Source organism: Sus scrofa, chromosome 1 (assembly GCF_000003025.6).
Source record: "Sus scrofa isolate TJ Tabasco breed Duroc chromosome 1, Sscrofa11.1, whole genome shotgun sequence".
NCBI lineage: Eukaryota > Metazoa > Chordata > Mammalia > Artiodactyla > Suidae > Sus > Sus scrofa.
In genome coordinates, this window is record NC_010443.5 from 264,560,645 (window position 1) to 264,579,354 (window position 18,710).

Sequence of the window (18,710 nt, forward strand, 5' to 3'; positions counted from 1 at the left end):
ACACTCCTACCCACGAATACTTTGTTTTACCCTCTTAAAAATGAATATAGAAATGTAACAGAAGCATAATTCTACTTGAGTAAGTCCACCCTAATAAAGAAATCTTTACATGGAAAGTTCTTTATATAGAAGCATTTTATTTACAACAGCAAAAACTGAAAACCACTTAAATGCACAACAGTGAGGAAACAGCTAACTACACAGCAAATGAATATTATGCACTTAACAAAAAGGATTATGCATGAAATGGCAAAATGCTTAAGTAATTGGTGATTCCAACTATGTAAAAAATACATTCCAGGGAGTTCCCGTCGAGGCGCAGTGGTTAACGAATCCGACTAGGAACCATGAGGTTGCGGGTTCGGTCCCTGCCCTTGCTCAGTGGGTTAACAATCCGGCGTTGCCGTGAGCTGTGGTGTAGGTTGCAGACACGGCTCGGATCCCGCATTGCTGTGGCTGTGGCATAGGCCGGTGGCTACAGCTCCGATTTGACCCGTAGCCTGGGAACCTCCATATGCCGCGGGAGTGGCCCAAGAAATAGCAACAACAACAACAAAAAAAAAAAAAAAAAAAAAAAGAGAAAAAAAAAAACATTCCAAAAAGACTGCAATGAGAGATCGATATGTTAATAGGTGATTACCTTTGAGAAGTATGAATAATGATCCCTCCTTGTCATTATACTTTCTATACTTTTCAAATAGTCTCTATTCAGCTGTGCTTTTATAATGCATTATTTTTATAATGAGAAAATATATCCCTTTATTTTCTTTTAAAAATAAAAAAACAAAGAATACAAATTTAACTCACACCCTGGCCAAGTACTCACATTCTCAGGGATGCTGGGAAGTTCTCTGGTATCAGGCACAGTAAAATAAGAATGCTGGAAAAGAGGGAAAAAAAAAAAAGGCTATTTATTTCTGCAAAGATATGCAACAAGCCCATCATTCAGAAACCAGGTAAATGATCTGAAGATAATGCCTCACTCACATAAATAAACAGGATTTCACCCAAAGGGAATGTCTATGGAATATTTTCTTTGGATAAGGTTGGATTAAATCATCTTTTTGGTGGATAGAGTTCTTTTCCATGAGATATGAACTTTCCTGGGAGATACAAATGAACAGCTCAAAGACGTTAAAGGCTAAATTCTCATTCAACTTTTGAAGGTTTCTAAACACATGAAAGCTGCAGGCTTCATAATTTATTGTTCAATGAAGCACACAGACTCTAGGGACCAACTCTAGGTTCACTTAGGAATGGTCTTTACCAACCAACCTGCCAATTCATTTCAGCATCCAAGATTACATCCATCTATAAGCTGCAGGCCAAATCTGCCCTGGAGGCCCAAGCGATGTTAAGGACAGTTGCAGCTGAAAGGCTGCTGTACTGAGACGTTACAGATGGCTAACAGTGGAGAGAGTCTTTCCATTAGGCCTGCTCTGCAAATAGGCCTCCTGACTTCCAGTGCAAATTCCAGTGTAGGGAGCTGGAGCCTCAGTGGAGTTGAAAACCTGACCTATTCAGGGAACATACAAGGAGACATCTCCATGTGTATAACAAGCATGTGTCCCCGGGTCAAATGACAACAGGCTGAACTGAATATACCTCCTCTGTGCTACTAAAGACTAAGAGAACAATGGCAGCCAGGAATGGAAGAGCTTGGTGCTGGCCAATTAAAGAAGGGATTGTGCAAAGGCCAAAAAAGGTCACACACAAAGTCAGCTTAGCCACGGCCTAAGTTCAAACCTGGACCCCCAAGTGATATTTCATGAAGTTCTCCCCACCCTCCATTCTTAGATAATTGCAAAATAAGTAGGTCCCTGGAAAAATGAGTTGGATAGGCATCCTGAAATAAAAGGCCTGGGGGACAACTACAATAATGACAATAACAACAATAACAGTATGAGCCACTTGTCTAATATGCAGCAGATACTTATGAACATATGCTATGTGGAAGACTTTACTCCAGGTACTTCCTCAATAGTATCTCTAATTTCCAAAGCAAAATTTAAGACAGATATATCTCCATATTGCAAATGGGTAAATTAAGGCTTAGAGAGGTAAAGTAACTTAAGGTCACAGAGCCAGTAGGTGACAGAGCTAGGATTGAAACCAGGTCTGCATAACTAAAGCTCTGCTCTTTTCACTTTAACAGACTATTATACTTGTGGTTTTTATGTGCAAACTTTAGCTAAAGCCATTTAAATTAAGCTAATAAATTAAAAAGCCAAAAAAATTGAAAGATAACTTAAGAAACACCCTCTGCAGTGTTATATTCCAAAATCTGTGTTTGTGCGCCAACACATCATCTATGACGTCTTACAATAGAGATTATGCAGCATGATAACCATGGGAAACTAACCGGAAACTACTTAATTAATTCAACTCAACAATGAGGATTGAAATAGTAAAAGTAAAATACAAGGTTAAATTTGATGCTATGAGATACCAAATTCTATGCCAAATGGCTAGAAGGGAGTTCCAGGAAGTGTTCAGTAATGGATGTCCAGGTGGTGATGGAGTCACAGAGTAACGACAGGTACAGTGAGGGAGAAGAAGAGGGACCACAGAGTCAGCCACTTAACAGTTATGTGACCTTAGGCAACTTCATTTAATAGCTCAGAACCTCAGTTTGTTAACCTGTAAATGGGAGTTGTAACAGCTACTTCAGATCTGTTGTGAAGAATAAATGCTGTATATGTGAAGCGCCTAGCATTCCATAAATGGTGCTTTAATAGAAAATTACTATTACTGCTCTATTTCTATTTATCTCAATCACCTATAGCAGACACGCAGAAATATTTTCTTATAGCAAAAGATAAAAAGTCCAGTTTTGCCACTTTATCAATATTTCAGGCTTTACAATCCAGATGAGACTAACCCTCCAGCAATGCAACATGGAGAGGGGCATTTTTTGTGAACAGGAAAGAATATCTGCCTTTACAAATGCAACGGATTGTAAATAGTGAGCCTACGCAGCTCCAAAACCAAGCAGTCCCCAGGCTGTCCTTTGAGATTCTGTCTTGCTCCATCGCCCATGAAATGCTGGGACCAGAGGAGGTCAGAAACATTCCTAGAAACCACTGGCATGAAACAGCTGCACCCCCAACAGTTCCTCCTGCCCTGGCGATGGCTTGTCCTTAAGGCCTAGCAGCAGCCACTCAGGGGAAGGAGAGGCCCTGCCTCCCCAGCAGCTGGTGACCCAGCCAGCCTACTCCCTGGCTACCTGTCGGATGTCATTACAGATTGAAGCAGTGAGATCAAGCTGCTTAAGAAAAGGGACTGAGACAAAGACAAGGTTGCTTAGCTATGCGGCAATGACTGGGGCAGGTTTAAAGCTGCTTTCTTCATTTTTTCCAGACACTCTTCCTTACATGAATTTCTGGAACAAGTTTTCTTACTTTCCTGTGCTCCATTAAAATGAGCAAAAACCTTCTTTCACTTCCTTCTTTCCTCCCTTTCTTTCAATACTCATGGTCTAGTGGAAAGAACACAGGCTTGGAAGTCAGCCTTGGGTTTAAAATCTCACTTATTAACCACATGCCCTTGGATAAGCAAGTATCTTTTCCTCTCTCAGCCTAATCTATGAAATGAGAATGCTAACATCTATTCGCAGAGTTGTTTTGAACATTAGAGATGCATACTTGGCATAAATCAGGAACTTAGTAAATAGATCTATTATTAGTTATTGGCAGTAACAGTTCTTTCAATTTGATCATCATGAAAGAAACACTTTAAGTTCATTTTCTTTAAGAGGGCAAATACCAAGATAATTACCACTGAATATCAACCCTGTACCTGGTCACAGTAAAGCTGAAAGACAAAACTGTTTAAACATTCAAACCCCACAACATGGGGGCACAGCTCCTGGATAATCTATAACTGGCCAAAGGGTGTCCCTCTTAGAATTTTGATGAAGGTGGTGGCAAGGATTTGACCCAGGGAATCAGAGAATTCCACTAACTGGAATATGGAAAAGACCCCTTCATCTGATGCCTTATCTGACGGAGGAGGAAATTGAGGCCCACAAGGTTAAAGGTTTTGATTAAGATCACTCAGGTCACTGGCAAAACTATGATTTGGGGATTGATAACTTCTGAGCTGCGATTCAGAGGATTTTCTACCCTGGCACACTATGGACCACATGGCATGCACATAAGAGAGAGTTCAAAGAGGAGTTCCCATTGGCGCAAAGCAGAAATGAAATCCAACTAGGAACCACGAGGTTTTGGGTTCCATGCCTGGCCTCTCTCAGCGGGTTAAGGATTTGGAGTTGCCGTGAGATGTGGTGTAGGTCACAGACAGGGCTCAGATCCCATGTTACTGTGGCTGTGCCTTAGGCCAGCAGCTGTAGCACTGATTAGACCCCTAGCCTGGAAACCTCCACGTGCCATGAGTGCAGCCCTAAAAAAAGACTGGGGAAGAAAAAAAAAAAAAAAGAGAAGAGAGAGAGAGAGAGAGAGTTCAAAGAAACAATCTGGCCAGGAACTGTGCTAGGCATTCTCCATCCCTGTCCTGGATGGGCATACAGTCCAGAGGCAATTAGAAGAAAAGAGATTATTCCAATGCGACGTAACTGGTACCACAAAATGTACAAGATGCTTGGTGCAAAAAAGAAAACCTTAGCTAAGCCTTAGGGGAAGTTAGGGGAGGATTTCTCTGGAATAAAAATCCAAGTTGAGTTCTGAAGGATGAACATGGGTTACCCTGGTAAACAGGGGAAAAGCAGTGTGGAAGGTTTGGCGGCAGCAGGACGGGCTCTGGCAAAGGGGCAGGCACATTAGTGCTGGGGGGCAAAGTGTGAGGCAGGGAGCCCTAGGACACGGGTAGAGGAGGCAGGCAGGGGCTGGCCATTCCATTCCAAGCCCAGCATCTGCCATCCAGGAGATACTAGTGACGGATGACAGCCAGGAAGCAAGGAGCCTGGGGACATTTGGGATCCATTCCTCATGGAATCCCGTAGAAAGAAATACAACACCCTGGCCTTTCTTGAGGTCTCAGAGTATCAGCAATGGGGAAAGGGAGCGGGGGGAGGAAAGGGGAGGTGCAGAAGACAAAAGACAATCCCACTGGGCTCTCTCTGTTAATAGTGGAAACATTTCTCAGTGATCACTAATATTCTGCCCCCACTTACCACGCTGAGATGAACAGACACTCCTGGGTCAGGGATAGGAAGTTTGTGCAGAGTTTCAAGAAGCTCATTCCACTGACTCTCCTGAAAGAAATAAAAGGCCTAAGTAACAAAAAGCAAGGCTGAACCCTTAGTAGGAGACCTGCAGGGAGGTCTGGGCACACAGGGACCTGTGGGTCCACATGACTGAGGGGGCTGGGGAGGTGCTGGCCCCAGAACAGAAGTAAGTGCAACAGTCAAGTAGGTTTGGACAAAAGACACTGCTTATGGCTCAATAAAAGAGCCAAATAGATCCTCCCACACCAAGTCTGACATTTTCTACTCAGTGAGACACCTACCATGACCGCCTTTTATGGATCATATACCATAAGCTCTCTGCAAATCTATCCTCTCAACTCCATAGCAACAACTTTTCAATGTAAACAACCTAGCTTACAGGGCGGGGGAGGTTGTGAGAAATCACGATGACACTATAGATCTTGTCTTCATCATCATTACCCTCAATTAATTTTATTGAGTGTTCACTGGATACACACAGCAGCCTCCAATTATGGAAAGTTAAAAATGAACTACGTACAACAGCATGCAATATAGGATGGTGGCTGTGCATTTTAATTAGTGAAATTGAGCTACAGAATGAAATGTAAAGCAGTACAAATTATTCAATTGAAAACAGATTCACCTTTAAAATGTTCAAAAGAACACTGCTTACAGAATGATCCAAAAGCTCTCTCTCCCACTCTGTGCAATTCTCTGCACTGATAAAATAGTACTAAGCTTACATATGGACCCATTTGTTAGCTGTTTGAGCCTCACAACTACCTCACTTTACAGATTGAAAACTAAGGCTGCAAAGGGTGAAGCAACTTGCCTCAAATCAGCCAGTTAGTAAGTTGCACAGCCAGAAGCTAATTCCAGGTTCTCTGGGTTTAAGCCCAGAGCCCTCTCTGGTGTCCACAGCTGCCTTTGGTGGTGAATTTAAAGGAGAGGGGGAAAAAAAGGATGATCCCAGATTAAAACACTACGCCAATCTGAACTCATTAATCACTCAAATTTCTCAGAGGGGAGAAATGAACGCATGCAGGTACACACATTTAATTCTGCTCTGAAACAATCTCAAATTCACAGAATAAAAATAGGACAGTACAAAAAACTTTATTTCCTGAGCCATTTGAGAGTGAGTTACTGACATTATGCCCCATCATCCATAAATCCAAAGGACATTCTCCTACATAACAACAACTTATCATCCCAATCGGGAAATTACCATCGAAACAACAATACCATCTAATCCTCAGATCCCACTGAATGTTGCCAATTATGCCAATAACGTCCTCGATAGCAAAATAATTCCAGTCCAGAATCACATGTTGCCTTTAGTTGTGACTCTCTAGTTTTCATCAATCCGGAACAGTTCCTGAGTCCTTCCCAGATTTATATAAACTTAACAGTGAGACCATCATTTTGTAGAGTAACTCTCACTTGTCTGATGTTTCCTATTGATTGAGGTTTCTGTTCATCCCATTTCTGATGATATTCACTCTGATCGTTTGATTAATTCATGTGATGTCTCTACTTGAGATTACTCATTCTCCCTTTGTGTTTAGTAAGCATTTTGTAGAGAGATACTCTGTGTAAATAACCCACTCCTCAAACTTTTAATTCATCTATTTACTTATTCATATTAGTATGGACACATGGTTCCCAGTTTTATTCAGTGGGCTATAATCCTTTGCTATCATTATTTGTTTTGATGCTCAATTTGCTCCAGATAAGACCAGTGGGAACCCTTTGCTCCTTTTATGTCTTTAATGTTTTTGCGGCACAAAAAAATATTCCAGGCTCATCTTGTACTTTTCCCTGCCCCAGTTCTGAGATTGGACATTTCTTCAGGGAGTCCTGGTTCCTTATAGGAGAAAATAGATTTAGAAATCAAGATTTGGGCACTTGGGTGTGCTCATTGCTACTTTGGTATTGTTGACCACAGACCTTTTCAGTGGATAGAGCCAGGGAATATATCACACACACCCAGACCCACACTACACAATTGCATTTTGAAAAAACCATGGCTTCACACCAAAGGCTCTCATTTGAACCCAACACAGGAATCATTCTAGTTTCTTCCGTTTACATATTTGTAACTACATCCTACAAAAGTGAAAAAAAGGCTGCCCCTATTTTCTTAATACATTTCCTTGCTTGTATGTAAGCAATCCTATTGCCCCTACCTCGCTCTCCAGCTAGATGCCCTCCTTGTCCTGCTCCAATACTGTCATCCACTGGCAGGCCACCAATGTCTGCCTCCTTCCCCCGGACTTTCCATCAACAAAAATGCCCTCCTCACCACAGGCTCCAACATCCTAGTGCCAGGCCATTGCTGCTGTCCTCTTTCCCACGTGGCTCCCTCTAGATCCCACCAGAGTTCTGGCTTCTGGTGCCTAAGTGATGCCGAGCCACTGTCACCACTGTCCCACATAAATGAAGGCCACATTTTTCAGCCTCCAACACCCTCAGCTGAGCTGCTCTTTTCACCCCCTGCCATCCCTTCCACAGGGATGCCCTGTTTAGAGCCTGATAACCACGTTGTGTTCACGACTCGGACACTCTCATGATGTAGCACAGCATGCTGAGCCATCACGGTTATCTCCCCGCTCCTCCACCCTCAGTTGAAGTCTGCCTACCCTGCCCAACCTTCCCAATAACTTCTGGGAAGACGTGGGGAAGAGATTCTGATTTTTTAATGAAAGCCCTTTCCTCTTGTTCTAATCTGATGACCCGCACCTTAAAATTAAGCCAGTTGTAGGCAGACAAACTGTCATCTGTGTCCTAATTCCTTTAACCAGAAGAAATTTAATAAAAAGAGTTAAACAGACTCCACTAAAACACATCACTGATCTCAATCTCCAGCACTCCAAGAGCCAGCGTCCTTAACCAGGGCCCAGAGGATTGATATACCAATTTTACAGGGTAATAACCCTACTTCCCCCATGCATAGTTTGTACCTACCCGATCTTTTCTGTATCCCAAGACATGTTTTCAAAAGCCTACTAAGTTTTGTTTTGCTTTTATAAACTGACTGGAGCATATATATAGGAGAAAAAAGTGTGAGTTCATGTCCAATTCTAAGACTGTTAAAAGCCTACATGTTACACAATTCTATTTACTAAAGACATCTTTCAATTTTTGAATGAAAAACTGAATGACAAAAGTGAACTGTGAATCAGAAATCAATGAACAGACACAAGGTGGCCTCTTAACTCGTTCATCAAGGAGCAAATCACTTCTTTTAGGACAGAATTAATTCCCTGAGAGCTAAGCATCCTTTCAGAGGGGGTCTAATGATCTAGGGAGCCATTTCTATTAGTTATTCCTACCATTTACCGCGGCCTCTGGAATACATTTTAGTGAGTAAATCCAACGTAAACATTTATCCATTTTTCACACAATTTCCACCTTTTCTCCAAAAATAGCATTTCCAAAATGTGTTCCAGGAAACACTGGTATTTCAGAATGTTAATATCTGTCTGAGAATTAAAAACGTATGGGACCAAATAAGATGGAAACCCTAGGTGATATAGATTTCTCCACTGTAGGACTTTTCAGAGCCTATATTACATGAAGTTTTTTTGTTTGTTTGTTTTTTGTTTTTTCCTTTCTTTCTCTTTAGGGCTGTAACTGTGGCATATGGAAGGTCCCAGGCTAGGGATCAAATCAGACCTACAGCTGCTGGTTCAAGCCACCGCCACAGCAATGCCAGATCTGGGCTGCATCTGTGACCTACACCATGGCTTATGGCAGTACTGGACACTCAACCCACTGAGTGAGGTCAGGGATCAAACCCGCACCATCAAGGATGCTATATGTTGGGTCATTAACCCACTGAGCCACAATAGGAACTCCTATATGAATCTTAAGGAGACAAAAACGAGACACAGCTTTCCCTTTCCCTGATTCCAATATTACTCAACTATGGTACCCTTTTTGAATGGAACATTTCTTAGAACTAATGTTCTATAGAAAATATGATGTAAAAAATTCTCTAACATTTAATAATAACATTAATCTCTTTAATTAAAAATCTTAGGCCATTTACAAAAAGTAAAATGTAGGAAGTTAGGTATATGGACAAATAGTCAACTCACTAATAATCAAAGAAATGCAATTGAAACAATGAAAAAAGGTAAAACAGTGAGAATTGTTCAAGTAAACAATGAATTCAATACATGATACTAGGAGAGTATTTGATCCAGAACTCTTGTACTTTGCCAATAAAGGGTATCTTTTAAGAAAACAATACAATTATCTCGGAAAGCAGTTTGGGAAATGTTTTAAAAACATTTAAGTCCACTGACCTTAAAATGGCCCATCTGAGATTTTCCTCTTAAGGAAAGAGTCCAAAATGAAGAAAATGCTTCATGCTCAAAGATGCTAATAGCTATAGTTAAAATAGTGGGGAAAAAACCCCCAAATAACAAAAATCCTCAACAACAGAGAAATGTTTCAGTAAACCAAGGTACCTGATACATAAGACGTAGTTATGAAAAAGATTTACAGTGGCTTTATTAGCATGGGGGAAAGGCTTCTATTACTATGGTATATGAAAACTGCGGCCTTCAAAAATGTAAATACAGCTCCAGTTGACCCCTGACATCCGCGGAAGATACTTTAGCATACCATGTCTTCCAAAAGGTCAATAAGGTATAGCTGAACTTTTAAAGTGATTTTAAGACCCTTAAAAAAACTGCTGTAAGAGCATAACAAAGCCCGACCATAACGGGAACTTGGGACAGCAGGCTAGGGCACTGGCCAGTTAAGTGTTTTACTCACAAATTCTAGCAATTCAAGTTTTTACCTCAGCAAAATTATTATTTAATACATATCATGAACTTTTAGGGCTGCTTGGGAATATTAGATGGTGACTATTAACTCTGAATGCTAAGGGTCTATTTATTGTTTATTTAATTCAAAAAGTAAAGGAAGAAAACATCCCAAAATGCTAGCAATATTTATTTGGGAGGGTGGGTAGAGAGACATATTAGGAGAGATTTTTCCCTTCCTTCCTACAATTTTCTGAATTTCCCAAACTTTCTTTTTTTTATTTTGCTTTTTAGGGCCACACCCACGGCACATGGAGGTTTCCAGGCTAGGGGTCCAATCGGAGCTACAGCTGCCTGCCTACACCACAGCCACAGCCACACGGGATCCGAGCCACATCTGCGACCTACACCACAGCTCAGGGCAACGCTGGATCCTCAGCCCACTGATTGAGGCCAGGGATTGAACCTGCAACCTCATGGTTCCTAGTCGGATTCGTTTCTGCTGCACCACGATGGGAACTCCCTAAACTTTCCATAATGGGAATGTGTTACTCTTTTAGTAAACATTTTAGCAAAATATAAAGCATGTATTATCATAAAAGTTAAAGTTTTATGATAAAACTTTATAATCATAAAAGTTAAAGCTTACTTGTTAAAAAAACAATAAAATAAAAGCCAAATACCTGTCCTTTCGTTGTGTAGTCTGCCAAGATGTTAAGCAGCTTATAAAATACTTCGAACCAGGGGAGATAGCTGGGGGAAAAAGAGGAAATACATGAAATATTAGTATGCAGGTCAAAAACTTTAACCAGGAGCTAATTCCAGACGGTACATTTCAGCTTCTATATCCTGAAGAGCCTTCCTGTACAGGCTGTGTCGGAAACGCAGACTAGTAAAATGCTAATTATTTCTGGGATTTTAAAAAATTGCCTGTGTAAGGCAGAAGATTGAATGTCCATTATAAATTATTCCTATGCCTCAGAGCTAGAACAGGTTCATAGAGAAGAAATTTAAAGCAGACTCTGCAATCAGGAACCTTCTCTGAATAGCCCTCCAGGCCTCTCCCACCACACCCACACTTTCTAGGAAAGCTTCTATTCAAGTTTCTTGTGATTGGACACACAGCTGCACACACACATACAGCACTTCCATGGCTGCTGTGTACGAGGTGTCCCAGAGGCCCAAGAGCCTGAAACCATTCATGTTGTTCTATCAAGCCTTCTACCTATACTGCACCCTTCTCTATACTTGCTGTAGGAAGAGCTCTAACTCTCTGCCCCCACTGCCTCCATTGGGCCCTGACCATCATGCCCCTAAACTCTGACAAAGCCTAGTCCTGACCTTACTCCACCCTCTGTGTAGCTCACAGAATGGCCTTTCTAAAATGCAAATTAAGTGGCGCTTTGGAGTAAATTTCTGCAGTGGTGCCTCATCACTACAGGACTTCTTAGGATAGCATCCTCGGCTCCTCTGTAAGGTCTTTGACTGTCTCGCTGGCTGTCCTTGCTCTGAATCCCCACATACATATACATACTCCTCTCACTGCAGCCTCACTCCGAGGATGTCCAGGCATCCTCAAGCCTGCCTAAGCTTGCACACCCCTGGTGCTTTTCTCCTTCTGACCTTTACTATCTAGTCTAGCAGATCTCTACTCATCCTCCTAACATGCCCTATCCCCTCCCGGTCCCTGCCTCTCATGCCCTAATTCCCTCTTTTCTGTGCTGCCCTGGTCACGTGCAAACTCCCGTTACAACAGCCCACATGCATGTGGCGTTCAATGGCATGTCTGTCTTCCCAAAAGAGTGGGCGTGATGAAGACGAAGGATCACATCTTTCTTTCTCCCCACCCGTGGCATATGGAGGTTCCCAGGCCAGGGATCAAATCTGAGCCACAGCTGTGACCCCTGCCGCAATCGCAGCAACGCTGGGTCCTTAACCCACTCCATCAGGCCAAGGATCGAACAGGTGCCACCACAGAGACAACAAAGAATCCTTAACCCACCATGCCACAGCAGAAACTCCCATCACATCTTTATCTTCCCAGGGCCAAGCATGGAGCCTGGCAGACTCTCAGTGCTCAGCTTTGAGAGAACAAACAAAACCAAGGGCTAACAGCAGAGGCACATTAGTGTTACAGAATTATTGTTGAAACATAGCCCCACTCCCAAGAAGTCTTTTCACCAAATTTCAGTGGCTCTGTTCTCCTCAAGAAACTTTTCCAAAGCGACGTCAAACAGTCATGTGGGAAGAGTGCTGTACCAAGCACTTGCTGTCCTGTTCACGTCGGCCCTGCTGAGCTAACAGTGTCCGTTACTGATAGAGCAGGGGGCTGATGCTGAATGCCTCCATCCCTCCAGGCAGGGGGAAGGCAGCACCCTGCACAGATTACCAGCTGTACCGCGAAGGGTAATAAATGAAGTGAGAGGCAATAGAGAGGACAGATAAAGCACACGGTTCTCTGTCATTAACGTCTGTCTGAAGCCAGCACATGCTACTGTAAAATTTAAGTAGCTTATCAAAATATACTGATAAGCAACTTAACTTTTCACTTCTATGACAGTATTATCACTTATGTTAATATGTTTCAATCAGCTCTGGCAGCTGCATATTGATTATTACAGAGCAAATGACTGCTGCCACTTTACACAGCATTTACTTTGGCAGGGTAATGTAAACATTCAAGAGGGATTAGGGAGGAGATAAGTTTCTCCCTTCCTATTCTGTTAAATAAACCTCGGCTGAGTTAAAAGCCATTATAGTGGGAACAATAAATCCCCCTCAGAAGAAAACTCCTGCCCAGATTAGAGGTCTCTTAGTAAACATATTCAACCAAGGACTACAAATATCTTTTTTTTCCCCTGAAAGAAAAAAACAACCACTCGTTAAATCCAGTAGGAAGGGGTGGGGGGAAGCAAGAAGAAAAAATATTTTCTTGCAGGGAAATCACGGCTTCAAGTAAATGAGAGAAAAGCTGAAGTCATTTTAGGAAGACATGACAAAGCGACTTGGGACAGGCTGGACTGTCTGATGATTTGAGACTATGATAGAGAAGCAGCAGTTCTGGCCACTAGGTTCAACCGACCAACATAGTTTGGGTCCAGGACCTCACGTCTCGCATCCTCCCCTGCCATGACGGTGCAGGAAGGTGACATGGTACAGTCGCCTGGCCCACAACAGACTGGGTCCAGGTTCTCACACTCAACCTCGACCTCACCAAATCAATTCTTTTTGGCTGTGCTAAAGAGAACCCTCAGCCATGAGAGGTTTTGCAGTTACCCTGGAAATCAGCCATCTCTCTCTCCCTTCAGTCTGACCGGACACAACTGTTCCCCACATGTTGTCCCCTGTGCACTGACAGATGAATATCTAGTGATGGCAGTGTTAAGGGCTTGAAACCAAAACCCAGCTGTCTTCTTCTTCAAAGGATCCCTCTTTTCCCTTGTTGGGAGGCCAAGGTTCACAGCTGAACCTTATCCAGTGGCGCTTCCTGTACTGCTTCATTAGTGCTGGCACAACAGCTTTGCGCCGCCTGCCAGGGTGCAGGTGAGGATATGGAGACCCTCACTCCATTCTGTGCTTGTCTGTCATCGTGAAGTAAACACGACTTCCCAATCCAGAGACAGGAAACAAACACTCCACTATGCTGCTCCTCCCTGGACAGCTAAAGGAGGTCCAAACATCTCAGGACCTGCTCCACTCACTACCTTTATGCAACTGTGAGTTTCCAATGCAAAGCATCACTATGTGGTGGGCTCAGTCAAAGGCTGGGGCCAGAAATCCAAACCACAAAGGGTCCCTGCTCTCAAGAAGGCCACGGTCCTAAGTGGGGAAAAGCTATATATCAAAGAGTAATAGTTTGGGTGGGGGAGCTTGATTTAGACTAGGCTTTTGGATCAAATTATTAAATTATGGTGCATCATTATCAAGACCCAATCAGCAGTGCTTTGTTGGGGGCAGTCAAAATGGGAAAAGCCAGCTTCCCAGACACTGGCCTTAATCTAAGCTTCTCTTGCCAAATCAGGATTCAGGAAATTTTGTCCCAGGTTCTGTCCTCACTCTTTGACCTGACAGTCAAATGAAGAGGATTTTGTTTTGTGTGAAGCAGTATAAAGTCTTAAACTTGAGAAGAGTTCAGGCAGCACCCAAGTATTCCTACACACAGCCTTTATAAGATGTGCGGGGCAGATTCCAGAGGCTGCACACGTAATCAAAGGGCCCAGTCAAAATCATGTAAAAAAGCCCTTACGCTGACCCCAGTGTACAGCAGACATGGTCTGTATGGATACAAAGCAGTTGGACTTACTGAAAGAAAACTGCCTCTGTTCAAATCTGTCAGCTTGGTGAGCCACTTACTTTCCAGCTGAAGTGAGGAACTGAGTTCAGGTGAGTTCTGATGACTCACTTTTCTAACCTCACTCCACTGAATGGACATTCAGCATAATCAGGCCCACACCTGTATAAGTGACCTGGAATAAGTGTGTGTATGATGGGATTCCACTCCAGCGTGGCAAGTATGAAAATAGAAAACCATTACAAATTTGAAAAGCTCCCCCCTTCTCTTGCTAGTAGTTCAGTTCAAAGATATTAAACAAGCCCAGGCAAAGTGGGTGGGTGGGTGTGTGCGCGTGAGATGGGGGGCAGTAGTGGCAGAGGCTGACCAAGCTGAAAGAGGTGGCCACCCGGGAGAAGAAAAGCTGTGAGCAGGTTGTCAGAAGCAAAGTATGGAGAGGAGGGTATCCCCTGGTAGGGACAAACTGGCACAGAGTTTTGGAGCCCCAGTGGGTGCGGAGCATTCTCTGGTAAAGGAAAGTCAGGGCTCCAGGAGGACAAGGAGTGTGTCCACACAGGAGGTGGTCTGGCTTGGAGTGTCACAACTCAAGAAGGGTAAGAAGGGTTTTAAGTTGGGATAACGTCTGGCACTGGGTAAGGAAAGCATGTATGTCAGTAGAAAGAGGTTAACTAGACTGGTGTTGGAACCCAAGAGGATTCAAAAGAGCATTTGGAAGGCAGTCCAGTGTGGGATGTTTGGGCCCAAATGGGTAAGGGGGCTTCCATGAAGGGAGGCCAGGCACAGTCCTAGCAGTTGAGAGGATGTTTACGGCAAGAGGAAGCAGCAGTGATTGCCCTGCTTACTATGTCTGGGTCCAAATGGAGTGAGGAGGGCAGCCACAGGGGAAGGGGACTACAATAGACAGAGACTGGTTACACATAGGGGAACAGATCAAGACTGATCAACCACGTAAATATATAATGAGAACCAAGCTTTATTACCAACAGAGAAGAGAGTTACAAACATGGATAGGGAGAAAACAAGAATGAATCCTACAGTGCTGAACTAGAATTAGATCCAACTGAAATCCTGGAGATAGATAAAAGAAATATAAATACAAATGTGTGTGTGTGTGTATATTACAGATAGATGTATTCTCTAGTCATAGCCACTGAGGGGCCTGGCAGAGATATCCCAATTATAATAAGCATGTTTAAAGCCCCGATCTTGGTTTCTAAGTACCTTTCTCCACTAGAAGGAACCAGGGCTCCTTGAAGAAATGTCTGATTCCAGAGCCATGGCGGGGAAATACTTTGTGCTAGAAAAAAGGCACGATCAGGGCATAACAATAGGACACAAAAGCCACTAAGAATGGGCTCCTACTGACCAAATCTGTGACAATTTTAGGGTCAAAACAAATGATAGGAAGTCATGAGTCCTTGCTGGTAAATTAAAAGTGTGATGAGGAAAGAATGGAGACGCCTGGAAGACACGATCTTAATCAAGTAATGGGACAAAGTCAAACAGTATGCCAACCGGTAGAATGCAATAAAAAGTATGCAGAATATTTGTCATATTCCTGCCACAGATATAGAACATCATTCTTGAGGAAACATCAGATAAACCCAAACTGAGGGAACTTCTACAAATTAACAGCCTAAACGTCGAGTTCATAAAAGTCTCAGAATCACTGAGGAGCTGTTTCACAATAAGAAAACTAGAGAGGCATGAAAGCTCAATGCAACAGGTGATTCTGAATTATATCCTTTATACACGTGCACACACACACGAATGGGGGAGTTCAAATATTACATGGTAGTATTGTATCAAAATTCATACTAATTTTCTAACTTGATGACTGTAATACAGTTATGCTATTTTTTTTTTTTTTAAAAACTACACGCTAAAGTATTTGAGGATTAACAGATACTATTTTAGCAACATCTCTCAAATGGGGCACAAATGAAGAGGGGAGAAACTAAAGGGTCTCTTCTTCCATCAAAATTACCATAAGTAAAGTATACAGAGTATACTAGAGTATATAGAATACTGCCATGAGTTGGGAAAATAAAACTTTTAAAACCACAGTAATGAAGAGGAGAGCTGGCTGCTGCAGTAGGAGTCAATACACATCACATAGAGAAGGCTGGGCTTCCACTAAGTCTTGAAGAGGTTGTTCTCAGTACGGGAAGAAGGTTAGAAGTCGGGGGTGGGGGAGTAAACAGCATTAGAGGCAGAAAATAAACCCCCAACCTCATGAGCAGGAGCTACTGGGATTGACTTGAGAACTGTGTGTAGTTGCAACAGCCAGAGAGCAGGGTGTGCAGGCTGTAGGGCGAAAAAATGAGGCAGGGGCAGAAGGGCCCAATTCTGGAGGGCCTCCCTTGTATTCTAAATGGGCAGGGAATTCAATGGCCAATTAAAGAGGAGCAACATTCTGAGGATGATTATTTAGAGTCAGGTAGAAAGGGGTTATTTCCCCTCAGCACAGTCCAGGGGATCATCTCAGCCTCACCAGAGCCAGTGTCTACTTTGCTGCCCTAAAAAGAAAATTTTAGGTAATAGGATCTCATTATATTTGAAAAGATCAATATAATGCTCAGGCTCTAATATAAAAGAGAAATAAAAAGAAGTTTTTTATTTTAAAAAGTTTGACATTTAAATACTCAGACGCCATTATATTAAATGTTATAATGAAACAGTACCTCCCTGAGGGCCTTGTGGCAGATGTGCATCTACTTATGTCTGAAATGATGAGTTTAAGGCTAAGAGGAGCGACATGGAATATCGTCTTACAACTTTTCGTGGTAATTTCCATGGCCTGAGGAGCTTTTAAAACTCCATCATGGACACTCTAAGGGAGAGATCCTCCTGTCCTTACCTCCTGTCAGCAGATTTTGTGTAGATTCATTGTATGACAAAGCACCCCTTGGTTAAGGCTATTTGGCATTCAGTATTTAAAGCTTTCATATTAAACCCTCACTTCACCCCCCCCAAAAAAAACAGAGCAGCATAGCACTTGGGGAGAACACAGATGTGGGTGAAATATCCCTGTGTGAATCTCGGTTCTCATACTTATTAGATGTGACACTTCAGGGAAGCAATTTTTTAAAGACTCAGTTTCCTCCTCTATTAAAAAGATACATACCACCTAACTAATGTAACTGATGTATGCAGACACCCCCCAACCTGGGGCCTAGAATGCTCTTCCTGCCCCCCTCTGCCTAACATTCCTGATGTCTACGTCAGAGGTTCCTCCAGGACTCTGTATAGGAATTCCTCATGCCCTGCAGTCACCAGAGTGGATGAGAAGGTACAGGCTGTCATAAGAGGGAAATACAAATTATATGACTGCTTAAGCCACTAAGTCCTCACTCATCCCTTTCAGCTTGACAAACATCTATGCCTACTCCTCTGTTAGTGTCTTGGTTGGTCAAACATCTACAATAAAATGCAAATAAAATGACAATCTTTGCAAAAGATGCAAGATTTCATGAAGCCCTTGTTAGAGATGCTGGACACCTGCTTAGAGTTGAGGCAAAGTGACTAACAAATGAAGACCTGCCAGCATTAGACCAGGTAACAAGGGACAAAGGGGAAAATCAAGAAAAACAAGGATGCTGGCACAACAGTCACATCAAAAGAAAATGAATTCAATATCAAAGGAGTAAGAGAGGCCTTGGGGAAATTGATGAAGTCTTCAAATACTTTTGGAAAAATTACTCCTTTTATGATTATGCTGTGAAAGTTAAACATGAAATGTTATTATGGCTGAAAAATCATAACCTCCCCCCAAACCCCCACTGACTCATTATTTTAAGAATTAATGTGTTGTTGGAATAAAAGCTAGATTTTGTCAAAATAAATTTATTTTCGAGATTTTAGTTTCATTTTTCTAGATAAAAATTCTAAATAAATACCTCCCAATTTTCACTATAAAATTTTGGTCCCCACTTAAATAGATGCATTTTTTGTCCCAGAATATGAGGCCCTTCTGGGCTTACTCCACATGAAGACTCACCATAGTTTATAACATATGCTTGTTGGTCTGTCTTCTTGATTAGCATCAGCTCCATGGAAGCAAGTATCATGGCTGTGTATTGACTACTGAATCTCTAATGTATGCCTGGCAATGTTAGACACCCACTAAGTCAGAACTTTCCCTGAGGGATGTAAATCATCCCTATAGTTTCTGCTGAGGCCATCACCACCAGAGTCCCAGAGTAACAGCAACCAACTCTTGTTGGGAGGTGGGGTGCCAAACTTAGGAGGCAGCATTCTGGTTAAGAAAAAAGATCCCAAACTGAAAATGATTCCTATCAATGGACTGCTGGAATCTGTGACAAATAAACCAGAGTGAGTAGACACTCAAAGTAGATCAAGAAGTACCCACAAATGTTAAGAGGTTCTGTTCCTTGCCCATCCTTTCAACACAAGTAAACCCTCATCATCTACTTTGTTTCTACTTCAAATGCTATGGGAAAATATCACA

General features: G+C 42.4%; 1 protein-coding gene across 21 annotated transcripts in view; it reads right to left on the minus strand.

Annotated features, from left to right (window-relative positions):
* DENND1A (DENN domain containing 1A) overlaps positions 1 to 18,710 on the minus strand; it is a 522,363-nt gene that overhangs the window by 259,656 nt on the left and 243,997 nt on the right. For 19 of the 21 annotated variants that reach the window (XM_021074670.1, XM_021074685.1, XM_021074709.1 and 16 more), the window contains 3 exons: positions 10,632 to 10,701; positions 5,135 to 5,215; positions 827 to 880 (listed from right to left, as the gene is read on the minus strand). In XM_021074670.1, the coding sequence (XP_020930329.1) occupies positions 827 to 880; positions 5,135 to 5,215; positions 10,632 to 10,701 (205 nt within the window). The remainder of the gene's footprint in view (positions 1 to 826; positions 881 to 5,134; positions 5,216 to 10,631; positions 10,702 to 18,710) is intronic. The other 2 variants (XM_021074718.1, XM_021074654.1) reach the window with 1 other exon arrangement.